Genomic DNA, 26,050 nt, shown 5'->3' with positions numbered 1-26,050 from the left:
GTTTGCCATTGTAGTTACTGAAAAAAGAAATCGTCTTTTCACCCTGTTACTTTTATTTATTTATTCCCACAACTAAAAGAATTATATAAAAAATCAATTAATCATTATTATATGTTTTTACTTTTTATAGCTTATGTTCATTTTATTCATATTTGATATTGACCTTAAATATTAATAATAAAGTTTGCCATTTATTTTAAATTTTGTGCGTTTTTTTTGTGTGTGTATTTAAACCTTTTACTAAAGCTAAAAATAGGATAAATTATACATAAAAATGATCAATTAAATGAATACAACCTTTGAACGTGCTTCAATGAAATCTTTGCAATTATAACAGAACAGAGGAAGGCATACTCCGAAAATGACAGGGGTAAATAGATACGACGTCGGAACACTTGTGGGTCAGGCTGCAATTAGCAGAAAAATTCAGGGGTAAAATCGTGAAAGAATTGAAAACTAAAGCAACGAAATCCATTGAAATAAGAAACCCATTTCAATGCTCACTCTCTCCGGCGCCTTCTCTGTTACGTCGTCATCTCATAGCCACCGCCACAACCCTTCGAGTTTCGAAAACCCTAACCCCACAACCCCCTCTCACAAACTCACTCTTTTTCATTGTTTGATAATTCGAACTTCCTCCATCTTTCCCGAAGGTTTGATTTCGTTACTTAGCTGCTATTCAGATTTAATTTATAGATTACTATCGCTCTTTTGCACGGATCGATTTATTCTCTGGCATAAAAAATCTTTATTTTTTTTTTTTCATTTCAGAACTCACATCTACCATAAGTAACTCAAACTAACATAACTAATTGGGTTGTTTAAGTTTTGTCTTGTGCATAAAAGAAACGCCAATGATTCTCTGCCTCCGTTTTGCTTAGTACTATTTATTCAGTACGCTAAATCGGATTATTTATTTATTTTCCTGTTGTTAAATTGTCTTTTGAACTATAGTTGGTGAATTAAAATGTGTGAAATATCAGTATATAAACCTTGATCTGTAGGGTGTGAAATGAATCGATGTGTATTTTTCTTTGCAGTTTGCTATCATGGCTGGGTTGGCGCCAGAAGGATCACAATTTGATGCTCGTCAATATGATGCTAAGATGAATGAGTTGTAGGTTTCCCCTTCCCTTAGATGGATGCTTAGTAGAGATGCTATGGCTTGAGATATGGTTTTATATTCTGTGTATTAGTTATTCCAACTTATTATTTCATACCTAATGCCTACCTGTGAATTGTGATGCGCCCATGCCTAGAATTATAAGCTCATTCTTGGTTTTATGTGTTGATGGGACCAGACTTGGAACTGATGGGCAAGATTTTTTTACTTCTTATGACGAAGTTTGTGAAAGCTTTGATGCTATGGGATTGCAGGAGAACCTTCTGAGGGGTATTTATGCATATGGTATGTTCATTAATATTTTAATTTACAACAATTTTAAATCTTGTTTGAGAAATTTAATTTCTATTGGTTAGGTCTGCATCAAACCTGAGATTAATTTACAGTCAAATTATATTCCTCTTTCAGAATCTTGAATAGCTGCTGCACTCTCTGTTTTGATTCTTGTTGTTGTTATTGTTTTAATTGATAACTGAGCATTTGTGTGGATGTTGTATTACTTCTGAGAAGGTTTTGAGAAGCCCTCTGCAATTCAACAAAGGGGGATTGTTCCTTTCTGCAAGGGGCTTGATGTTATTCAGCAAGCACAATCTGGAACTGGAAAAACTGCTACCTTTTGTTCTGGAGTTTTGCAGCAGCTTGATTACAGCTTAGTAGAATGCCAGGCACTGGTTCTTGCTCCCACTCGTGAACTTGCACAACAAATTGAAAAGGTCATGCGAGCACTAGGGGACTATCTTGGTGTCAAGGTTCATGCTTGTGTTGGTGGGACCAGTGTTCGTGAAGATCAACGCATCCTCTCAAGTGGGGTTCATGTTGTTGTTGGTACTCCTGGACGTGTATTTGACATGCTGCGCAGGCAATCATTGCGCTCTGATAACATCAGGATGTTTGTATTGGATGAGGCAGATGAGATGCTCTCTCGAGGTTTCAAGGATCAGGTCCTCTCATTTTCCCATGTTGCTCTCTTTTATTTGCTTCATTCTATTGTTTGTTGTGTTGGAATACGATTTTGGCTTAAAAATAATATTTAGTGTTTTTATTTGAATTTTCACCAAATGTATGCCGATAACTGAGCTATAATGGCTATCAATAAGTTGTGGTTTGTCAAACAGTACATTTTGATGTACTAGATACACTACAACAATATAGTAGCCTGTTAAAGATGCCAAAGTGCATATTGACTAGATTTTGGAGCTGAAAGAATAGGAGAAATAGAAATCCTGGTTCTGTCTCTTAACTCTCTTGTTTTCTTTCATATATTCATCTTTTATCTCTATGAATTTTGGAAGAAAAAAAATGCATGAGACTATTATTTGGGGCAACTTAAATTATCTTTTTCACTAAGTGTTAGTTTTTAATGTTCTTATAGGCAAGAAGCTTTAAATACTTAATATTTGCCTTTTGAAAATTATATGTTTTGGTTTGTGGTCTGCATTGGTAGCATGTCCATGTTTAATATGAAATACAAATACCTTCAACTTTATCTGCCTTTTGGTTCATAAAGTGTATCCTTCTGAATTTTGACTTTGTTTTTTACCACCTTCCAGATCTATGATATTTTTCAGCTGCTGCCACCTAAGATCCAGGTTGGGGTTTTCTCTGCCACAATGCCTCCTGAAGCCCTGGAAATCACAAGGAAGTTTATGAACAAACCTGTGAGGATTCTAGTAAAACGTGATGAGCTTACCTTGGAGGGGATCAAGCAATTTTTTGTCAATGTAGACAAGGAGGACTGGAAGCTCGAGACACTATGTGATCTTTATGAAACTTTGGCAATCACCCAGAGTGTTATCTTTGTGAACACCAGACGCAAGGTAGATTGGCTGACAGACAAAATGCGGAGTCGTGATCACACAGTTTCAGCCACTCATGGAGATATGGACCAAAACACAAGGGATATCATCATGCGGGAATTCCGTTCTGGGTCCTCCCGTGTTCTTATTACCACAGATCTTTTGGCCCGTGGTATTGATGTCCAACAAGTCTCACTTGTTATAAATTATGATCTGCCAACTCAGCCAGAGAACTATCTCCATCGAATTGGTCGTAGTGGACGGTTTGGGAGAAAGGGTGTTGCTATCAATTTTGTGACTGGGGATGATGAAAGGATGCTGTTTGACATCCAAAAGTTTTATAATGTGCAGATTGAGGAGCTGCCAGCCAATGTAGCCGATCTCATTTGATTTGGTCTTCCCATCATTGGTATGCTTTTTGTTATGGAGGCCGCTGTCATTATTTTATTTTTCACGGCCCAGGGCCTTTCTCTAGCAAGACTTGAACTTAACCCCAAACCGGTGATTTGAATTTGCCATTCTTCTCTCTAATTTTGGGTCTAGCAGAATGCGTTGTTGCAATTTTGTTGCTTGCTTGTTTGTTTGTCTTATTACTAAAGATTGTAGATTGCTGCTTTCTCTTTCTCTGTGTTTTGTTTTAATATCCGTGAGGTGGTTCTGTAAATTTGAAACTTGTTTAACGTTACGTTGGAAATATACTGGATTTATTTTCATTATCACCCCGTTGATTTGACTCGTAGGTACCTGTCAGTACTCAATCATATGATGCTTGCTCTTAATCTACAAATGGGACCTTACATTCCAATTAAAATCCATTTTTAGGACCATAGTATAGCACAGACCACGGGGTTTCTCTAAGTGAATTTGTCTGAGTATGCAAGGATGTCCTTCACTCTTAATCATTTATTCAACTAAAAAATATATTGATATCTTAATACAATAAAATTTGTCAATAAGTACACATTTTACTTGTTTACTTAAAATATAACTTTTTGTTTGATAATGTAGCATGCTTCAGCTTACAATATGGGCATTGTGCAATCGTAGCAATTACTCAGTTGCTGGGTCAACTATTCGCTAAACCACTCATACTCCATGCAGTGACTTGTCGCGTACGCTTTCCATGGTAGAGACTGGCCGTTAGAACTTGGAAATTGGAATGTTTCCCTGCCAGGTCCGCCATTGCCATTTAGAAAGTAAAGAATTATCGGCTAAAAAAGAATAAAATAGAATTACATGTAGTTCATCTTTTTTTTTTTTGGTGAGTGGTCATAAATTTATTAAAATTGGAGTTCAATTTCTCATTTGATTTTAGATAAAATTTTAGCCCCTTTAATTGGACTTCAATCTCTCATTTGTTATCGGCTCCATTTAAAGAATTGATTTTCATCGTATTCAATACCCATGTGGGTAAATAGTAAAAAGAAATACTCATAATTTAAGCAATGATGATTGTGCAGTCATTTTATTAATAAAAAATTAAGGTTGTGTGAACAAGCATTCTAAGGTATTAGTTAATCAGTATTTAATATATTTTATTAAAGATATTTAATTAATTAAAAGCACATTAAATATGTTAGGCTTAAATATAATTTCTATTCTCCTATTTTGTTCAATCCACAATTTTGACCCTTTATTTTAAAATTAGAACATTTGATCCTCATATTTTTTTTAAATCATGATTTTAGTCTTCTCATTTCAAAATAGAGAAATTTAGTCATTCTATTTTTGAAAATTTGTAATTTTGGTCAATTTTTTTTATCTTTTTATTTCTTTTCTTTTGGTTCAATTGAACCATAAATTTAACATATTCATTTAAGGTACCATCAAGAAATGATTTAATTAATTATAAAATAATAAATAAAAGAAATAAAACTTAGGCAAAATTATAGATTAAATCAAAATTGTAAATTTTTTAAAATACAGGGATCAAATTTTTGGATTTTCTATTATATGAGGATTAAATGTTTGTATTTTGAAATAGAAGATTAAAATGTAAATTTTTTAAAATAAGAGGATGAAATGTTTTAATTTTAAAATAAAGGAATCAAAATTATGAATTGAATACAATAAAGGAACCAAAATCATATATAAGTCAATATTTTAATATTATTAACATAATAAATATTTTTAAGAATTACTTTCAATGTTTTTATCTATGATGTTAATTTATTCTCAATTAATTAAATTAAAATAGATGGTTTTTTTATCATCACTAAAAGAATATCGATAGAATTTAATTTTCTGGATCAATTTTTGAACAATTTAGATCCAATTTGATAAATTAAACCTATCTGATGATCCAATGATCAAAACCCAATAACTGGATTTCAAAGATAGGTAGACTGTTGCTTCCTACACCTTCATATTTTTTTTCCTGTACCTTATTTTATTATGAAAAGGTCAATCCGTAATGTAATGAGGTAAAAAAAATAAAATATGGATGTGCAGGAAATTTTGTTACGATATATTTTGAGAATTTTCTAGCCAAGAGTGAATCTTAACAGTATAATCACAAAATAACTAGGCCCAGAGAATTTCGATCTAATTTGACAGATTAAATCAATCTGTTGATTAACTGACCGGATCTCAATAAATAGATTCTAAAGATATTTATTGAAAGCTTTCTAACTAAAGATAAACCTCAATGAATTAAAAAAATACTAAGTCTCAAAATATTGTTAAAGACAGTAATTCTAGTTGGATTTGTCCAAAGAAGAAATTTTCCTTCTACTTCATACAAGGTACACCAAAGTAATCGAATTGAGGATGATATAGATAGGCTAAATAAAGCCTTAAGTATCTCTCTATCTAATTTTTATCTTTCATTTATACTCAGCACACACTAACTTTTTTTAAAAAAAAAAGTTGTGCATCACTAACGTAAGTGTTAAAATCTTTATAAACATCCTACCAGAATTCGACTTATGAGAACTTACGAAAATTTGGTACGAATATTCTACTTTCAAGGACCTGTACAGCAGGAACAAACTTTATTAAAGGAATGTCAAGGGATAGATAATTTGACTTTTCTAAATCAATAGGTAAAGGTAGACGCGAACATCCTCGAAAAAGACCATTTTGCTAAGCAGATTTTTTATTTAAATTCACGAGATATTTCTCACAAGCTCACTCTATTGGAACTGCTAAAAAACTTAATCTTGTGATTTGATTTTTCAAGAATTATTTTATTGATATTTAAACTTGATCAAAATTATTTGAGTTTATTTCTTCTAAATTGAGTAATATATAAAGTGAGACAATATTTAAAGTGATATATTTTTTTAATGTACAAAGTTCAAATATGAGACTGTTTAAAGAATTAATGTTAATTCCACTTAAAGCAATGACATGTTTGTGATAGTATTTTAATATGTATTGAGTGAATTTTAATTCCATATTAAATATTAAAATATAACTATAAACTAATAAGTATTTAATTTCAAAGACTAAATGTTTTTAAAAATTGAATCAAATCAAAAGTATGGCCAGAAGAAAAATGCTTTCTAGGTATTATATATTAAAAAATTGAAGTAATACTCCAAATCTATATTTCCTGATTTTTTTTTCTCATTATCGACCTCAAAATCCAAACGAGTATGTTCATAAGTTCGTTTTTTTAAAAAAATATTGAATAAAAAATGAATACATTAAATATTTTGAAAATATAAAAAATATTAAACACTTTTGACGTACGAAGTTGGAAAATTTGTTTTTTGAAAATAAGCCTGAGAATTTTATTTAAAAAAAGTCGCGTTATCTCTGTTGCTGTCGTGGGCCATTGAAAAAGGATCAGAATTGGTGGCAGATAAATTATCTTACGCGGAATACTTTGTCCGGGTCAAAAGCAAAATCCTCCAGAATTTTAAAAGCGTAAGCCGTAGACAATGGAAAATTCTAAACTTACACCCTTTATGTTATAGCTTATAAACAAGTTAAAATATCTTAGACTTTTAGTCCTCATTTAATTTTATATGTCATTTTAGTTTTTTTTTCTATTTTAATCTTCATATTTTATAAAATTTATAATTTTAGTTTAATTTTCAATTTTATGTATGTTTATTTCTTTTATTTTTGTATTTTAATTAATGAAATTATTTCTTAATAATATCTTAAATAATAAATGTGTTAGATTTAATTTTCAATTGCACCAAAATAAAAAAATACTATGCAAAATTAAAAATTAAGGTAAGATTGTAGATTTTTTAAAATATAAACTAAAATCACAAATCAAATACAAAAATTAAAATCTAAGATGATATTAAAGGGGATAAACCAATAAACATAATTATAGAAAACTTATTAAAATAGAAAGAGGGAAATAGAAACTGATAAACACAATTAGAAGAAAAAATCCAATTTATTTCTTATACAAAGGACCAAATATAATAATTTACACAACGGGAAATAAAAATAAAATAAGTGTACAACAAAAGAAAAAAGAAGTACATGAATTATGAATATAATAACTCTTGCAACATTTGGATTCCCCCACTAAACACGCCACCTAACAATGAATATATGAATTCCCCCTAGAAGTCAGTAACAGTGGATGGAATTTAATAATAAGTAGACAAAGCTACAATAAAAATAAAAATTGAAAGTAAAGCTAAGCCAGCCAAAGCCACCGTAGACCGAAGCTCCTATGGTCTTTGTTGGACCCCACGCCACCACTGTCCCTCATACTTTGATATTCTTCTTTGTAATAAAAGGGAAAAAAGGGTGAAGAGTTGAAGAGAGAGAGAGAGAACCCTTTTGGCTCTTTCATTCTTTGCTTAATTCCTATGGAGGAGTTTCAAAGATCAAGGTCTTATGCAAATGGGCAAATGATGCAGATAGAGAGCTACTATGGAGCTCCTAGGCCTTATGATCTTAGTCTCAGAACTTATAGTGCTTCTTATGCACAAACTCAAATAGGTCCTCCTAGGGACTTGAAGTTGAAGAAAGGAAAAAGCATTTCTGCAGGGTCTTCTTTCTCCAAGTCTTGGAGCTTTGCTGATCCTGAGCTTCAGAGGAAGAAGAGGGTTGCTAGCTATAAAATGTATTCTGTGGAAGGAAAGATCAAAGGGTCCTTCAGGAAGAGCTTCAGGTGGCTGAAGAACAAGTACTCCCATGTGGTTTATGGTTGGTAGTGGTTTAATTAATTGCTGCTCGTATTTAAATTTCTGGTTTTACATATATGAGATGCGTTTATGAGAAGAATTGTAGATTAATCATTGATGGGGTTATGAATTTGTGATCGGTTTATTTGAGTTCGTCAAAGGTTTTTGTCTATATGTGGAATAATTTGTTACTTATAATTAGGTCCTCGAAGATCTTCTAATCTTCCTTTGAGGGGTGAAATGAAATGAAATTATATTTATTTTGTTGTTCATGATTTTAACTTTATGATGGGTCAGATGGATTAATTAAATCATGTGTAGTAATGATATGATATGTTACCATTTAGTGAGCCTTCTGTTATATGTATTTCCGCAACCCTGTCTTTATTATTATCATTATCATTATTGGATTGCAAGCAATCCTCTACTTTTAAACAGAATTAGTTTTGCAACAAATAGCTTCAAGGGAATTTGCTTACTTATATGTCTCCACTAAATGTTTAAGGTCTTCTATTTCGTCCGTAATAGCAATTGTGTATTTTGGTGATCAAGCGATACTTTCTCCAATGTTATCCTTGCTCTAGCTTAGTTTGATTTGGACCACAACTCCACAAGCCCACAAAACAGAGATATGTGGTGGTTTGAAATGAAGTTTCCTGTAAGATAAGGTGTAGTTAAATAATGCAGTGGCCAGGGTCTAATAATCAATCACATAAATCTACTTGTTTTCTTATTAGTGTTTGGTATGTTGGTTGGGAGAAAGCAAGTATAATAATGGATGCGATATTGATGAGCCAGGCATATTTCAGTATTTTACATCTTTCTCTTGTGAAATCTGGTTGGCAGTAGGGATGAATTGGTCGGGTTGGAGAGAATATTAAGTCGAAAACCAATTATTCTTTTGGGTGATTTGAATATCTCTATTTTTTAACATTCCATCAAATCATCAACACCTTTTATTTGGTTCTACATCTCTCTTCCTATTACATCACATTACTTATATATATTAGATTTGCTGCTTCTTAAACCAAATTAAATTGAGAAATTAATTCAATTATTTTTCTCTAAATTAAGTTGATCAACTCCCATCCATTTACACGGAAAGGAAATAGCTTATGGGGTTGATATCGTACGTTTCTCCTTTATTTGTTATATAGTTTTTGTTTTGAACAAATCAAATTTATAATTTATTTGTATTGACTTTTATTTATAATTGTTGGATAAGAGTATTTTTTAGCGAGAGTTGGTTAATTATGGAGTTTTTAAACTTAAAGAACTACTTTTTATGTAGTTTTACTATTAGAACAATTGATACCACAATTCTTATATAAGAATAATTGTTGATATAAAAGGTTATCTAACTTAATTCAAGTAAAAATGAAGTTAAGTAATACATAAAAGATTATTTTTGTAATTAATTATATATTTCAAGGAGAGTGATTTGGTTAATTATTTTCTATGGGCTGTTTAACTTTAACCTGATAGTTAGGATGAGTTAAACAACTCCTTATATAAAAGCAATATTTTTAACAAAGTTTTTGAGAATTACAGTGTAAAACAAGAGAGTTTAATGCTTATGTATTAGTATAAAATAATTTTACATTATCATTTAATTATGATAATTATAAATCACCGTTTAAATTACTTTAAGTTAATTATTTTAAAAATAAATGAATTATAATTAAATAATTGTGTAAATTGTTTTACATCATTAAGCATAACTTTTTTTCCGTTTTCCCTAAAATAAATATAAGATCCATAATTTTAAGTTCTTAAGAATTGCAGCATTATAGAGAAAACTTATTGAAGTTTTTAAATCTGATATGGTATTGTACGTAGGTCAGCAAAAGTGAGTTAAATGATTCCACCAAAAGTGAGTATTATATTTTCTCTTGGTCGTGAAGCTAACAAGGGTATTCAGCGCCGCCTAAAAGAAAGGTATATTTAGTGGCTGCTGTGTTGTTTGACACTACTATGAGAGCTCCATTGGCGTCGTCCTCATTTGGAAACTTCTCATCTTCTTCACCACACTATCAAATACGACCCATTGTCACCGTTACAAGCATGATTTATAGTTTCCTCTTCTTTTTTTTTTTTGTTAATTAGCTTCGTATACTTTTATTATATTTTTTTGGATTTGTGACATGAGATACTTCAAATTAGCCTATCAACTAGGCAAATCCAACCCAATCCTGGGTTGACCTCAATCTAACTCAACCTAATCTTACCGTTTTCTTTTAAAGTACACGTGATATTCTAAGAACTAAATAAAAAATAAAAAATAATTTTAATATACAAAATCCTAAGAAGTATATATACTTTTTTTTAGAAAAATAGTTAATCAGGTCAGTTGAAATAAACCAAGTTTTGTAGGAAGCTAGCCAAGTCTGACCTTAATTATGAATTGTTTGGGTCAATTTATAGATTCAGCTCAATTTATCACCTCAAATCAAAAGCCATGTCAAAGTTATTAAAAATCATAACTCATTAATCTACTTTAAAATTATAAATTAAAATACATAACTTAGAAAGTAAAAATTTTCACTTTTGGGATAACTTAAATTTTGTGGTTTTAGCTATTTTTTCAAGAAAAAAAGGTTTTGTAAGTGTGTTTTGACTTTTTTTTTTTTTTTTTAATTTTGTTCTCCTTAAAAAGAAGAGTTGGGCTAAACATACATTATACAAAAAATACTTTAAAAAATAAGTCACTTATTTTTAAAAGGTAAATTATTCAGAATAAGTAGCATATAAAAAAGCTAATGAAAAAAAATTAAATTCAACTTATTTGAAACTAATTTTCAAACGATCACATTTAAATCTTATAATAGTATTTATAAGTGTTTGACTCGATTTTTCCTTATAAGGAAAAAAGTTAAGCTAGGAATAAATTGTATCAAGCACAATCTAAAAATTGATTTTGATTATAATTAATTAATTATATATATAATAAATCATTTAAAATAATCTAATTTGTTTCAAGTTTTTTCTTGTCATAATATTAGTAGGAAGTTATTTTTGTCAAATTTTTTATCTTAATTGTGAGTACACACAATTGATATTCTCCTTCCAATAAAATCTATTTCCACATAAAGTACTAATCAAATTTCGAACTCTAAGATAAATCTTATTATATCAACCTAATTGGTGTCTTAATTAGATATTTTTAATTTTTTTTCTTTTTTATTTGAAAATTCATTTCACACATTACTCCATAATTGATTAAAAAAATATTCTTCTGGACTATCTCATATTAACATCCTCTTAAATTTTGACTGTATTTCAAAATGAAATTTTAATATTTTTTAAAAATATCAATAATATATATTTAAAGGTATTTTTTTTGTGTGTATGTATATTTATAATAGATTTTAATTTTAATCATAATATAATTTTATTAATTTATACATTAAAACATAACAGTGGTTTTAATTTTGTAATCACTCCTCTGAAAACCGTTTAAAGAATGATAGTATTGAATAAATAATTAATCACAATTAACAAATCCTCGAAACAAAACAAAAACTGGGGCGGGCACGAAGAGCAGAGGGAGGAAGAAAGGGTCGAAGAGAATGTGGGAATCAATTGTTTTGACGGTGGTTGCCACCGCCGGCAACAACATCGGCAAAATCCTTCAGAAGAAGGGCACCGTCATTCTTCCCCCTCTCTCTTTCAAGCTCAAGGCATGTTTCTCTTTTCTTAATTCCACTTTCTTTTCTTTTTCTTTTAACTTGTTTCTTTCTTTTCCATTTTCATATGCCCATGATTTGGTTCCCGTTTGCCATCGTTTTTGCGGTTGTATTTTTGTAAACGGTGAAATTGGGTACATGCACGTGCATATGTATGAACGAGGGATTTTGGGTGGAGGAAAATTGGGTAAAGATCCAATTTTTCGTTGAAGCATCAGGAATTCACTGTTTGATTAAGGATTAACATTTCTATTTGTTTTTTTTATAAAAAAAATTGTGTTTGCAGGTCATAAGGGCATATGCTTTGAACAAAACCTGGGTGATAGGTTTTCTAATGGATATATTTGGGGCACTGTTGATGTTAAGGGCATTAGCTCTTGCGCCTGTAAGTGATCTTACTATACTTATAATAGAAAAATAATGCAGAAGAAAACTAGAGTTTGAATTTGAAGGGATATTTCTATATCATTAGCAGGGTCTTCTGGTCTTTTGCCTAGATTTTTGTCACGTGTAATTTGGTTGTTTTTCTGATTTAGGTCTCTGTCATCCAACCAGTTTCTGGCTGTGGACTGGCAATTCTCTCAGTCTTTTCTCATTTTTATCTCAAAGAAGTCATGAATGTTGTTGATTGGGTGGGCATTACCTTGGCAGGTTTTGGCACAATAGGTAATGTAAGTTTTAGATTGCCAAAGTAGAGTGTTCAGTTTAATTGCTTTTATTTCCTTTAACACAGCAAGGAACATGACTGTTGAAGTAATTATAAAATGTCTATATTCTGTTTATATTGGTCTGTCTCTCTGTTTGTGTTGTGTTATCAAGTAACACAAGTCACTGAAAGAAAAGTCTTGTGCATTTATTAACTATTCATTTTGTTGATTATGATCAGACTAACAGAATTTCTAGGTTTTTATACAGGTCAGAATTTGAACCTAAACCTAAAAGTTATGGTTGACCATTTTATTTTTCTGTATGGTGCAGTATGCACTTGTGTTTTGTAGCAATGGATAGAGATTTCATGGAATTTTCCTTTTTTATTCTAGCAGCTTATAAAAAAATTAACTTTTGCAATCAGTTACTAACATCATGTGTCATTCTGTTGATGTATGATTTATGTTCATTTCTCCAATTTGTTAACTATTGTATGCTCCTCTATATTTAGGAGTTGGTGCTGGAGGTGAGGAGCAAGAGGCTGCTGCTCTATCTATTTTCCACATACCATGGCTGGCATTTGTTGTTTTCATCTTGTTTGTAGGTACCCTGTCTTATGCTTTGGTCCATTAATTACCAATTTTGTTTGAAGTCAACAGGAAGACATTACTGTGGTCTCTTGGAACTAATTATGCAGAGTTATGATTTATTGTTTTGCAAACCTGATTGCATGATTACAAGACTCGTAGTTTAGATACATTATTTTATTAGTAGTAATAGTATTTTTATTGGCTTAACTTTTCTTTAAAGAGTGTGGGGTCATGGGTGCAACAAAGTAAAATTACTATCTTATGAAATAGTTATTGTTCCTAATTGTTAGAAACACTTGTACAGATAATGCTTAATGGATGGCTTCGTATATTCAAACGTAATCGAAGAGAACAAGAGATGGTAATTCATGCTTTAATCATGATGGGAAGCTTTATTACATGTTTATACCTTTTATGGTAATCTAATGAGATATATTGTCCTTTATTATTCTTCCATTGCTTGACATTTTTAAGTGATGCAGATGGAATATGATGTTGTTGAGGAAATTATTTACGGCTTGGAATCTGGAATTTTGTTTGGGTACTGTTACTTCCCTACTATATTTATATATTGTGGTCTCAGATGGACATATTTCACTTCCTTCATTTACCTCAACTCCTTAATGTTGTCATAAAGATTATGACAATTAAGTGTTTTACCCTTAATGTTATTATCTGAACATGTCAATATCTTTTTTCTTTTAAAAAATAATGCTTTGGAGTGAATAATGCAGCTAGTAGGATAACAAGTCATGTAGAGTAGAAAAGGGAAAGGAAAAAATAAATGCAACAAAACTGTCCTTTCTATCTGTATAGTGTATACAAGAACTGGAAGTTGCTTCAAAACAATTATCAGCAGATTAACACAGTCAGAGAGATCATAGACACAACTCTATTCTGTAGCATATGTAAACAAATACCTCAATGTGATCATTCCTTTCCATTTATAACAAACATGATATGTTTTCTTCTTAATTATCAGCTTCTTAAAAATAGTCAATGTTATACTATAACTGCAAATTTATTTGTGTAGCCTAAAGCTTAGTTTTTACATTTATCAGTTTTTATTGTGTCATTACTTTCTATTGGCTATGGACAAAACTAGCAGATAATAAGATTATAAGATACAACCTCCGGTCCTTTATATAAGAAACAAATAATTAATTCATCAAGACCAATAAAAGTAGGTTAGTTAGTTTTAATTAATAATGCTAGAATTTAAATTTCATTCCAAAAGTAACCATATAATTAAATGATCTCAGTAGTGGTAATATTTAATGATGCTACACATAACTCAAGGTATAATTTTTTTTTCCACCAATGATTGTATCTTGTATTGTCAACAAGTTAATAAAAGCATCCATTTGCATGGAGAATGAGTGGGCATCTCTCGTTAATAGCATTCATAATAAATTAGGGTATAAAAGAGAATTAACAATTAACACATCTAAAAGTAGGTCCATGTTTCATATAATAAGGACCAAAAAAATGTACTCTTGTTTTTTATTTTTTTATATAAAGGATCAGAGAGACTATTATTTACACAGAGAGAGAACACAAGTTGATCATAAGCCCTTACTCTTAATTGTGTTATTATGAAAATGCAGGATGGCATCTGTAATATCAAAGATGGGGTTTCTGTTCTTGGAGCAAGGCTTCCCCAAGCTGTTGGTTCCTATTTGCATCATCATAAGTGTCTGTTCAAGTGGTACAGGCTTTTACTACCAGGTATTGTGAAGACATCTTTCATGTTGTTTACTTTTTTGCGAACTGTTACATCTCTTAAGCCTATGGGACATTTCAATCTATGGATGCTGGGAAGGTGGGATTTCAGTCAAACTGGCTTGATATTTGTCCAAGTTCTGCTTTGCGAATTTTAGATACACTAACCTCTTCTGTATTTACTTCCCCAACATGCAGACACGTGGTCTAAAACATGGGAGGGCTATTGTAGTTTCTACATGTGCCGCAGTGGCATCTATTTTGACTGGTGTACTTGCTGGGATGCTTGCTTTGGGTGAGCGACTCCCTTCGGCCCCAAAAGCTCGCTTTTTACTTCTTCTTGGATGGTAATAATAAACGTTATGCTATTATTTCTTGTGCATTTATATTCCTTGCTTTTTAAAGCTGTTCTATGTAGAAATGATCTCCACCCTTTTATACTTCACTCCATCATTCTGCAAATAGTTACATTGCATTTACCAGCATTTTCTGTTCTGCATCTAATCTTTGACACAAGTCTTTTTCTGATATATATATATCACCAATGTTATGGTAATTCTCAAACAAGATGGACACCTTCATGTTCTTGTGTCAGGAATATGTTAACTGGAAATATTTCGCTGCAGGCTACTTATTATTGTTGGCGTGATTTTACTTGTTGGTTCAACAAAGCTAGTGAGATTCTTTCGATTTTCTTCACACCACTTTAAAAGAAGCAGCGTTGATAAGAATTATGGCCCTAGAAGATCTGGAACTTCCCGTGTTAGGGAACCTAGCCCAACTGCTGTCATTCAAGCGGCTACCTTAAATCATTTACTCTCATCATCTTCCAAAGAAAAAGCTTGATTTGACTTGAGCTGGAAAATGATCCTTCATCCATTCTCAGGATTCACCCTCACCCCTTAAAGAAGAAGACCCCTTTTGTAAGGCTAGATTGTTTGTGTACAGTGGTTGCTTTATCAGAGGGCATGAATTTTTAGGGATCGTTCCTTCCGACTCACGTATTTTGCGTGAAAAATCATTATCTTTTCTGATGCCACTTGTATAATTCATGAACTTCCAATATTTCTCGATATTGTATATGAAGATGGTATAGCAAGATGCTGAATGCTAGCATTGCATGGAAACAAATTGCAGGGTGCAGTGCAGAACAATTTATTCCTAATTTCCTATGCTAATGTAGTAGCAGTGTTCTTTGAGATTAGGTCTGATTTCTGTTACCAAGTAATACGAGAAGGCTGTACTTTATCCTCTCCGTTGAAGGGAAATATAATGGAAAGTTTACTATTTGACATTTCAAAAGTGAGAGGTATATTATATTTCCTTTTAATTTAAAGTTAAGATTGAGATATTTTAATCGAAATTCTTAACCTTTTACTTTACAAATTATTTTACTTTTTTTCTTGATGATTGCTCATTCTTTTTAGAGAAATCAAATATGAAATTCAGTGATAGTATAAGTTTCAAGCCGAGATAAATCATGCAAATGGTCAAGTGACTCAACTCATGATTTAATTCAGTGATAGAATAACTTGCGCATACTTTAAGTATTTAAGGTTCATCAATCATCATACATAATTTAGAGAAGATATTTATCACCTGCGCATGCTTTAAGTATTTAAGGTTAATCAATCATCATTCATAACGAAAACTAGAGATGTAAATCATATGATTTGTTTAGGAAAAATAATTCAAGCAAGATGGATAAAAATAAAACGAATGAATGTCTTAGCTGTTATTTATGCGACTCTATTAAGGCGCATTCTTGTAGTGGAAATTTGTTGTATTTATACTAATTACTGTAATACTTTAATTTTCTAATAAAGATTATATTAAGGAAGCCAATCCTGATATGTTTAACATTTTCATTCTATTCATAAATAGTAATTCTTTTTCTAGTATTTTATGTTTTTCTCTCATGTAACTTTTTCATAATTAATGGAAGACCACATTCAAAGAATTATGTGAGCATTGTATCTAAGTCCAAAATAACCTTTGCTAAAATCAAAGGTAGTCGACTATCTCCTTAAAAAGTGCATTGTCTTTGTATTTGCAAACCATTCATTATCTTCTTTAAATGGGGATGTCTAACCCCATTTTTATTTAAGACAACTTTGACAACTCCTAAACAGAGTTGAAGAGTCAAGCAAGGGCTAAGCCTCTTAGAAAAAGAGTAAAAAATCGTCTCAAAGAACCCAGATAGAAACACTTGCAATTTTCATACAATAGGTTTGAGAGATAATCCTTTATTATCCTCACACAATACATTTTGATAAAGAAACACCTGTAATCTTTAGAATAGAGAGACACTGCAGACTAATGAAAGTTTGTATCATAGATCCTTTTCTATCAAGAGAGATGTTGTAATCCTATTATCAATAGTAGAGATATTTTCACAGGATTAAGTCCCGTAATTTTCTTTACTCACAGTAAGGGAGTTTTCACATCAAAACTTCTTACTGTCATACCCGTCTACACTTATTAATTTCATCTCATTCTGTGACTATTTTGAGCTTCCAGAAGAAAAAAATTGGTCCGACAATTTTCAATATTTCCTTTGCCATATGTCTATTATTTTTGTTGGAAAAGGAGAGGGGGTCCCCTTGTTTTCCAAACAGTTCTTGGACAGGTTTCACGAGTCAGTTGTCAAGACTATTGTTATTGTCGATCTTAAACTGTAACAAAAGAATAAGTTGCTCTCTACGTTATACATGGTTATTATTGCTTCTTATTTTAAGTATATGGTCAATATTCAATACTCAATACTAGAAATGAAGTGGCACACATTAAAGAGTGTACACAAAAGAAGGCAAGGTGTCTTGAATATCATTACCCTTTCATTGTTTCACACTGCGAATCCGGAGGTTAAAAGGAACTTCAACTGACGAAAGTTTATCTGAATAGTGACATGAGTTGGTTGAATATGAGCAATGAGATTGAGAGGTGATGGTAGTGTAGGGTAGGGATCCCAAGAACACAAAATGTGCAGTTGAATACCTCTGCAATCCTTTCATAGTGGGTCAGGTAAACAGTTAACAACTTTCCAAGAGGAGAGCAAACAAATTATGATCACGAAAGAACAAAGGGGGAGAGGGACCCCTCATGGAGGTAATTAATAGCACTCTCCACTGGGCTTTATCTTGTGATTTAACCATATCATCATGTTGGTCCACCACGACAGGGACTAAGACGCGGAATGTACTGTGCAGTGAAAAATCCAAGATGCAAAACAAGCTCACACGGCTGATAATAATAATCCCTTCTTATAGGCATCATGAGACTCGTGACCTGACCAATCTCAAGGGGACTTAACCGACACAAGAGGACAGTGGAAGAGCCAATTAAACGACTGATCAAAGGGAAAGAACCATACAATGCAGGTCCTGCTGAATAGTTCTTTGAGAATTCATGTCTGGTGCTAATAAGCACACTCAAACATGGCCACACTTATCCTAATGAGCACTACATGTATTAATCAGACTAATGGCTCACAAATTGCTTCAGCATACAAGAGTCAATTTCTATAGTTAATGTCAGTAAAATTACTATATTTTGGATAAAGTTCAAAATTACCATTATCGAACTCGTGAATCAAATGATCTAAAGTTGTTTCGGTTTAATCAATAATATTGAGATTGAGTCTCACGTAATATGCAGTTGCATGTTAAATATTGTGTGAGAGAGAGAGCTTTGTTGCTTATTATAATTTTATTCCACTTGAATAAAATTGTTTGCTGGAAAAATACTTTTAATTTATATCAAAATAACTTATAGGTATTCGGCCTGTGACCACTTTATGTCACACCTCGCATAATAGTTTACCACAGAGAGTGGTTGTACTTTGAGTATCATAGTTCCAAAACAGTAACTTCTATTTTTCAAACTCCATTATTAGAGTCTGTTCCATCAAAATGCATTGCTTTTCACTCTGAATAACTTGACCATGGAAACAATTATGGAATAATGTTTCTGAGATAGTATCTTTAAATGAGTATGTTTGCGCCATTAACATCGGAAAGATTTGAATATTATAATTCAAAAAGAATAAACAATACCATAACAAAGGGAGGTGCAAACGTGGACGACTATATGATAGTTCAACTATTCTATAGTTCAAAACTTTCATTATGCATTAAATATGCACTGCTCCATGTATGCTCATGTGATTTGTAGCATTCTTAAGCTGTTGATTTAATATTCTTTTACTATCCTTGGTAATTAGTTCATTAATTTTCCTCTACATCTTGTGTTAAGCTATTTTTTTTGCACTTTTAGCTTTGATTGAATAAAGGAAAAATTCAAACAAACAAACTCAAGTCATATAATATATCAAGCTATGAAAATGTTATTTCAACAACTTGGATCTCTACTATTTTGCCACGTAAACAATATAAGTGACATTAACTTGCTTGAATTTGATTTAATTATAATGACTATGGGCTTTGTTTTGTTTTAATTATTGAATATTGCTTGGTCTCTGTGATGACTTTAGTTATTCAAGCCCTCATTACCTAGTCAGGCATAGGCAATTACGTTTCAATCCTTATCCAACCAAATTTATTTTATGGTTAACTATAGACTAGAATGTCATTATTATGTATGTTGCACTCATTGTTTTATTATTGATATTTTTACTCTTTAGCTCCGCACATTGCTCACTAAAAGTAATTTTGTTCTTGTTCATTGATCTTTTTTGCCATCTTTTCTCATAGAAAAGACTTCAGCGGCTATAAATGTACAAACAACAACCAATTGTGAAATTCAAAAAGAGTAAAAAGTTGCCCTATTTTAGGAAGATTCTACGGTGAATCAGTGAAAGATCTGATCCATTTGCACCACGTATTCCTGTCCACTGGATATATTAGTATAATATTTGACGGTTAAATGTGTGACCCGTGACCTTTTATACCAGTTTTTTGCAATATTATTAAATAATTAAACTTTTATTGGGATAGATTAATTTACTTATTTGCCCTTTAGTAATTTTAGCAATTAAAATATTTTTAATTATTATGTATCAATTAATTAATTACATTATATTATCTAAAAATATGTTTATATACGATTTTCATAAATGATGTCGTTGAATAGTGACGGTGTCGGTTGATTGTGGAGTAATTTGCAAGGGTGTTGATGCAAAATCCGTTTACGGGAAGTGAAAGGGCATCTTATTAAAGGCTATTCAACAAAGGAAGAAGACTTGGAGATTGGGCGGAGCGGGTGGATGAGGGAAGTTGAGAGAGTTACACTGCGGTGAAAGGAAAATATGCAGTGACGTAGCCATCGCAGCGTACCACCATGACAGTGTGACGAGGAGTAGTGCACCGCTGCTGGAGAACTTAAGAGATGAGAGAGGAGGGGAAGAGGGATTGCCGCTGTGTGCGGTGGCTGGAATTTGGCAACAAAGTGCCGCCATTTCCAACGACTGGTGACAACCTTGATTTAGGTTTTCAATTCTTTAATAAAGGATAATAAAATCATTGTCTTTTTATAATAAAAAATAATCGGAAAACAACCCTTGATAGCAAGTAAAATCCACTTATCCATTTTAGATCACATATTTTAGTGGTCCACCAGAGTGTTGACCCCTGTTTTTTGATTGTAAGATAAGTTGTGTTAAGTGTTAACCAATTATATTATCCCGTGTTTTTTTTTTAAAAATATAATTAAAGAGATACAATGTTTATTGTATTAAAAAATAGAACACACTTCTTAGTTAAATTAAAAATAATTTTATTTATTAGACAACATAATGTGTATGTTCACACTTGATCATTCTTTACTTTTGTAATTTTAGTAAGAAACAAGAAAAGTGTGACATGGAAGTAAAAATAGAAGATATCATACCGAAAAGGCCTAAGTTTAAATATCTATAATCAATACTATAAAATGATGGAAAAAAACATTTCATGCTTGGACAAGAATATTACTAAGATAGGAAGTATAGGAAGTCTTCTGAGAAGTTTTTTCGTGTTGAATTTTTTTTTTAAATCAGATTAGTCAAATCTACTAAATTGTGAATACATGTCATGCATAGAATATATGATGACTAAAATGAAAAAAGACATCAAAAATTATTTATGACAACAAAGTATTTACTAAACTAAAAAGACAAGTTTATTGTTATATGTTTGACTAATGAGTATAATTTATGATAGTAAATGCTAGACTTTAGGGGACATACCGGAGAAAAAACTCAAAGGAACAAATGGAAATGCTAAAATAGACATGGTCATATAAGCTAGATAGTATGTGAAATAATTGTATACAAGGAGATTAAAAAAGATAAAATCTATGAGGGTAGTTTAGACATTTGCAAAAAAACATCCAAGTGAGACACTAATGAAAAGTGTAGACAATATAAGTTTTAGTTCGATAAAAATAAGAAGATAGAAACTCAAAATAACATTAACGAAAGTGGTAAAAAAGAATTTTATGAAAATACAATTGTGATATTGTGTGATCCATATAATCATCTTTACCTAATGGAATAAGAATTTATTATTGTTATTATAAGTTATTTTAGTAAAAATTAATAATAAATTATCTATAAAAACAAAATTAAGTTAATTTTCAATATGAAAGAGAACAAGCTTCCAACTTCATACTATTGTACCTTATGAAGTCATGGTAAGCTTCATAAAGTCTTCAGGTTGGCCAAAATTGTAGGTTGTCCTTGATTAACCTATCTTGTCTAATTAAGGCACTACAAAGTGGAGCCAACCCATTACGCACAACTGAAATTCTGCTCACGAAATGCTTATCATCTCTTTCCATTTCCAAGTACTTTTGCCTTTAATGAGTGGTAACAACCAGATATGACTATCTCACAGGGAATCAATTGACCATTAAATGAAGGGGAGGAAAAATAAAGAAAAGAAAATGATGAAAAGCAGCAAAGCCAATATATAAGCACTCCAGTCATAAAACAACATAGTACACGGTAACAAACAACATATGGTCCCATCTATCCAGGCTCTTGTATACATCTCAAATGATGAAGAATCACATCATAAATCAATTTTCGGAGAAAAACCTTCCATCAATAACAGTCTCACTCTGCATCTGGATATTACCTAATTGTTTCATCTGCCAGCTCTGATGAGGGGCAACATGTTCGTGCGAAGGAGTGTAGTGCTGCAAAAAGGAAAAGTCAGCTAGAATTCAAGTTCAACACGGTAATTTGTACACTTCTTTTATCCCTCAAAGGAAATAAGGCAAAAGAGAGAGAAGAGAAAGCACGGTCCCTTTGAAATCATTTATGCGTATGATCATTTTGAGAGTTTTTAAAAGTCATGTATCCTATATAAGCCTTCATGCTTACGATTGCCACATAAGCAGAAAAGTCCTGGATGACAACAATTACTCAACAAAGTGCTTAATGCAGCAAAGTCCTACTTGACAACTGTCACACAAAAAGTGCCAAGGGGGGGAGAATTTAAGAAAAAATATGACCTCCAATCTATTCTCACTAGCCCAAGTAATAAGTCATGCAAAGAGTTTTATGTCTATGCATTACAATATTATTAGCATTTTATAATAATGGTAGATGTTCAATTATTTTTTCCTCATGACCCTGGTAAACCAATTTACCATTAATTTGAACAAAAATTTTATATGCACACATTTCTACTGTGTTCCTTTTAAAAGGATAAGAGGAAAATGGCTAGTTGAAATTAGACCTCCATTTTCATCATAAGTTCTTTGGCTGACGTAGCAGAGACAACTATATTCCGTGCACAAGGCTTAATGAAACCTTCTTTAACACCATTGTCAAATAATGCAAGCAAACAGTTATAGTAACCGTCAACATTCAGTAGACCAACCTGTGCAGTATGAATTTTGAGTTAGCACTTGATTGTTATATTAAAGATTTTGTACTACAGAGTAAAAATACTATGTTACCGGTTTTTTATGGATTCCAAGTTGGGCCCAAGTTATCATCTCCAACAGCTCTTCCATGGTTCCATATCCTCCTAATTATAAGGGGGGGCATAATAAGGACAGTGAGAGTCCATATAGTACATAATCAATACAACAACAATCCAAAACACCAAGAATACAAACAAATTTCCGTACAATTAAGAACAATTTTAGTGGCATTCACATGTATAAGACATGTAATCAACAATTATTTTTTAAAATTATTTGAGAGATGTTGAGGTTACTACCAGGGAGAGCAACAAATGCATCAGCTTCTTGTGCCATTGCAGCCTTACGCTCGTGCATATCTGAAACAATCCTCACTTCACCTACTGTTTCACCAGATATCTGTCAAAATTACAACAATTCACTGATCATATTTTCTCCATCAAAGCATCTATAAATTATTTCCATGGCAAAGGGGTCATTATAAAAAAGAACAACCATAAATTAGTCTTGCTGCCATGTAACAAGTTACATGCCAAGGCATTGGTGGTAGTCACATAATAATAGCACTAAATCGTAGGAATAAATAAAGCAATTGATTAAATTAACTGCATGTGGAAAGAAAAATAAACAAAATGATTAAAAATTGTTAAAGAAGTTGCTAAGGTGGTGGCACAAATACCTCGAGAGGCATGAGAGCTTTTGGAATGATCCTGTACGTAGAGTGAGGGTAAAATGTAAAGAAGAAACAAACAAACGGTGAGACAATGTGATCAATTATCATTAACACTAAAAAGTAATTTTCTTTTTTTCTGTTTGCACATACCCTAGGACATGGCAGCCTCCATCATACACTCTCTGAGATATTAAGCCCATCAGCCCAACACTGCCCCCACCATACACCAAGTCTATGTTCCTCTTAACCTGCAATTCACACCATATAATACTAGATATAAAAAAACAAAAAACAAAATAATGATGATGAAGAATTCTTCACTCTGTGTATGCAGGGCACAAAATGCATTCATACAAAATTGTTAAACCAACCAAAAAAATAAACGCACCCCGAAAAACGAAAAGTGTTCTTTAACAAACTAAACAAATTCATCATCAAGTATCATCATAGAAAACAAGTGTTCCTTTACGTTATGCAGAACAGAATACATCAAAAGTGAAGAAAGCAACACAGAGGAGGTGCTCTGAGACCATATAAAAATCCTTTTTATGGTGAAAAAGATTGAAGAACAGAATAGGATTGTAGAATGATGCAAAAGAAAATGATGAACCAGTTCATTGCCCAATTGAATCGCAGCGTCACCGAAGACTTGTCGGTTGCCACTGTTGCTGCCACAGAAGACACACACGGTCTTGAACTTGCTTCTGGGGTACCCTTCCTCCATTCAAAATCGATGCTTTCTTTGCAGGTTTTCAATTCAAACGAAAACCATTCATTGAAACAAAAGAAGAAAGAAAAAAAAAAGGGCAAGGCTTAACGCGTACCAAGATTATATATAATATTGTGCTTTTACTTTAATAACTTTTAGGAGCTACGAAGAAAAGCCAGAAACTTTCTTTGAAGGGGTGATCCTAAATAGACAAATAGAGCACGTAAGAGAAATCATCGATGAGACGGGGACTCATTTTTTGTGAGCAAACCACGCCCACCCCACAACATGCTCTTATTTCTTTTCCAATCCTACGTCTTTTTGTCGGCTTTGTAAACTTTAATGTACACAGTACTATTAATTGACCATGCCAAAGAATAGTGAATTTTAGGGTTGTTTTCTATTCTTTTCTATGACCATCATCATCTATGTCATTCATTAATCGAGATAATTAATGAATTTCAATCATACACGACACCAATTGACCATTAAATTTTTAATTTTAATAGAATTCTGTGAAGACGTGTTATGTGAGAGTATCTTCTCGTAAAAGGAGCTCAAATTGACTATTCTTGTGGATTTTTTTCTTGTTAAGATTAATGTATCGTGCTCTCATCTTTTATACACGCAATGATATAATACTATATTATAGTGAAATGTGTTTATATTGCTAGTGATATTAAGAAACTAGTCGAATTTTCTCCGAAATGATAGGGAAAAATGGTGAAATGATCATCGATGAGGTACAAACTCTTTCTATCTTGGTCAACTAGTGTTGGTTCAATAATTTTTAGTAAGTTCAAAAGTTTTAACAGTGACAAGTTGTCTTTAATTAATCAATAGTTATATTGAAATTATTCAACCATGTAGTTACGTGATTTTTTAGGGTTCTGCTTCCCCTCCAAAGATTATGAACTATAATAAATTATTAATAATGATGTTTTCGTGGTTTTATTGTAAAACTGTGATATTTTATTTGGACATGTTTTTTTCTTTAATTTCTTTTTGTATTCTTTTTTTCTTTAATTTTATTTATACCCGAACACTGTTGCAGTTTGTGATGGAGAAGAAGGATGTGAGATATTGGAAGTTTACAACATCCAGGTGAGATTTTCCGTAAAAAGATCAAATCAAATCAAACAAGGCTAGATAGAAATATAACCTGAAAAGGAAAACACAAAAAAAAAGGTGTAGGAAACATTTATGATTTTTTTTTTGTGATAAAAAATTTACGATCGCACAGTTGTGAGCTATCGTATCGAATAAATGTCATCCTCTCGTTTGCTAGCTATTCCAAAATCCAAATTAAGAGATGCCTTCATATTTTCTTTTTGCTTATCTATGGACCACATATAAGTCTGCGGGTTTTATTTTGTTATCAATGAAATATATGCGCTTTAAACTGGCATGGGCTACTGGAATTGAATTGCTTCTCTTAGGAACAACATACATGTTCAATTTTGAAGTCAATCTGAGAGAACATAACTCACCCATGACATACTAATTTATAATTATGATCATCTAAACTATTTTTCGTACATTTAATTGAATTGGTTTGGGTAATAATGAAGTGTATGTGACCCTACCTTTCAAAAGATTAGCTTTATTAATGAATTGTTATTATTATACTATACGAAACTAAAAATCCCAAGAGTAGGAAAGAGAGATATCCACGTCATGAGAGTGCACGAGTGTAGCACAGCACTACAAAAAGAAAAAGGGTGTAAGAAGACGAAACATCCAAAATTGAACAATGATGTCCCCAGTCCCACTGTCCTGCCAAATGGACGACGGTTGATGCTGGGCCAATTATAATTTATAGCTATTTTAGCTTAGTGAACATAAACTTTTCTAGCATTTAAGATTTCTAGCCTACTATTGACACCCCCCACCAAAAAATAAATAAATTCTAGCCTACAATTTTGCTCTTTGCATGTATTTGTTGGTATTGAAGTGAAGTCTTAGAGCATCTTAGTGGTAGATCCCAAATTGGGATCTTGGATCATATTTTGGTGGATCTCACAGTGTCACATAGGATTGAAGATCTCTTAATAACAGTTTTAGTTTTTCCTTTGGTGATATATCTCATTCTCGGATCTTAGACAATTCTTGGTAGGTTTTACATGAAT

General features: G+C 31.9%; 4 protein-coding genes across 6 annotated transcripts; 3 read left to right on the top strand and 1 right to left on the bottom strand.

Annotated features, from left to right (window-relative positions):
* The first annotated feature begins 453 nt into the window (after positions 1-453).
* On the top strand, positions 454-3,638 carry LOC100806638 (eukaryotic initiation factor 4A-11). The gene is made up of 5 exons (XM_003522217.5): positions 454-653; positions 1,041-1,117; positions 1,302-1,408; positions 1,634-2,064; positions 2,674-3,638. The coding sequence occupies exons 2-5, from the start codon at positions 1,050-1,052 to the stop codon at positions 3,307-3,309; spliced, it is 1,242 nt and encodes a 413-aa protein (XP_003522265.1). The 5' UTR covers positions 454-653; positions 1,041-1,049; the 3' UTR covers positions 3,310-3,638.
* A 3,995-nt stretch (positions 3,639-7,633) lies between these two features.
* LOC100527044 (uncharacterized) lies at positions 7,634-8,377 on the top strand. Its single transcript, NM_001250868.3, has one exon. It carries the CDS (start codon positions 7,704-7,706, stop codon positions 8,049-8,051), a length of 348 nt encoding a protein of 115 aa, NP_001237797.2. The 5' UTR covers positions 7,634-7,703; the 3' UTR covers positions 8,052-8,377.
* Positions 8,378-11,505: 3,128 nt separating this feature from the next.
* On the top strand, positions 11,506-15,969 carry LOC100803982 (probable magnesium transporter NIPA9). Of its 2 annotated transcripts, none has more exons than XM_003522215.5 (9): positions 11,506-11,701; positions 11,994-12,092; positions 12,244-12,373; positions 12,867-12,955; positions 13,250-13,306; positions 13,428-13,486; positions 14,553-14,673; positions 14,866-15,014; positions 15,294-15,969. In XM_003522215.5, the coding sequence occupies exons 1-9, from the start codon at positions 11,591-11,593 to the stop codon at positions 15,511-15,513; spliced, it is 1,035 nt and encodes a 344-aa protein (XP_003522263.1). In that variant the 5' UTR covers positions 11,506-11,590; the 3' UTR covers positions 15,514-15,969. The 2 variants fall into 2 exon arrangements, with proteins under 2 accessions (XP_003522263.1, XP_006578083.1); XM_006578020.4 differs by having other exon boundaries at positions 11,516-11,894.
* Positions 15,970-21,550: 5,581 nt separating this feature from the next.
* Positions 21,551-24,230, bottom strand: LOC100306704 (uncharacterized). 2 transcript variants are annotated; one of them, XM_026128071.2, is made up of 7 exons: positions 24,037-24,230; positions 23,363-23,460; positions 23,219-23,249; positions 22,839-22,938; positions 22,573-22,643; positions 22,350-22,493; positions 21,551-21,804 (listed from the first exon to the last, which is right to left on the bottom strand). In XM_026128071.2, exons 2-7 carry the CDS (start codon positions 23,410-23,412, stop codon positions 21,685-21,687), a joined length of 516 nt encoding a protein of 171 aa, XP_025983856.1. In that variant the 5' UTR covers positions 23,413-23,460; positions 24,037-24,230; the 3' UTR covers positions 21,551-21,684.
* Positions 24,231-26,050: the final 1,820 nt, after the last annotated feature.

This window comes from Glycine max, chromosome 4 (genome assembly GCF_000004515.6).
Source record: "Glycine max cultivar Williams 82 chromosome 4, Glycine_max_v4.0, whole genome shotgun sequence".
NCBI classification, from domain to species: Eukaryota; Viridiplantae; Streptophyta; class Magnoliopsida; order Fabales; family Fabaceae; genus Glycine; species Glycine max.
Note: the sequence above shows the minus strand (reverse complement) of the source record. Positions and strands in the feature narration are given on the sequence as shown.

What these genes read in the sequence shown, in the direction of transcription:
- LOC100803982 (XM_003522215.5), top strand. Translation starts at nt 11,591, where the DNA reads ATGTGGGAATCAATTGTTTTGACGGTGGTTGCCACCGCCGGCAACAAC. An exon ending in GGCAGGTTTTGGCACAATAG is followed by an intron (nt 12,374 to 12,866) that starts GTAATGTAAGTT and finishes CTCTATATTTAG; the next exon opens with GAGTTGGTGCTGGAGGTGAG. An exon ending in ATCGAAGAGAACAAGAGATG is followed by an intron (nt 13,307 to 13,427) that starts GTAATTCATGCT and finishes TAAGTGATGCAG; the next exon opens with ATGGAATATGATGTTGTTGA.
- LOC100806638 (XM_003522217.5), top strand. Translation starts at nt 1,050, where the DNA reads ATGGCTGGGTTGGCGCCAGAAGGATCACAATTTGATGCTCGTCAATAT. An exon ending in GATGCTAAGATGAATGAGTT is followed by an intron (nt 1,118 to 1,301) that starts GTAGGTTTCCCC and finishes TGATGGGACCAG; the next exon opens with ACTTGGAACTGATGGGCAAG. An exon ending in GAGGGGTATTTATGCATATG is followed by an intron (nt 1,409 to 1,633) that starts GTATGTTCATTA and finishes ACTTCTGAGAAG; the next exon opens with GTTTTGAGAAGCCCTCTGCA.
- LOC100306704 (XM_026128071.2), bottom strand. Translation starts at nt 23,412, where the DNA reads ATGGGCTTAATATCTCAGAGAGTGTATGATGGAGGCTGCCATGTCCTA. An exon ending in AAGCTCTCATGCCTCTCGAG is followed by an intron (nt 22,939 to 23,218) that starts GTATTTGTGCCA and finishes TAATTTTGACAG; the next exon opens with ATATCTGGTGAAACAGTAGG. An exon ending in TTGGAATCCATAAAAAACCG is followed by an intron (nt 22,494 to 22,572) that starts GTAACATAGTAT and finishes CATACTGCACAG; the next exon opens with GTTGGTCTACTGAATGTTGA.
- LOC100527044 (NM_001250868.3), top strand. Translation starts at nt 7,704, where the DNA reads ATGGAGGAGTTTCAAAGATCAAGGTCTTATGCAAATGGGCAAATGATG.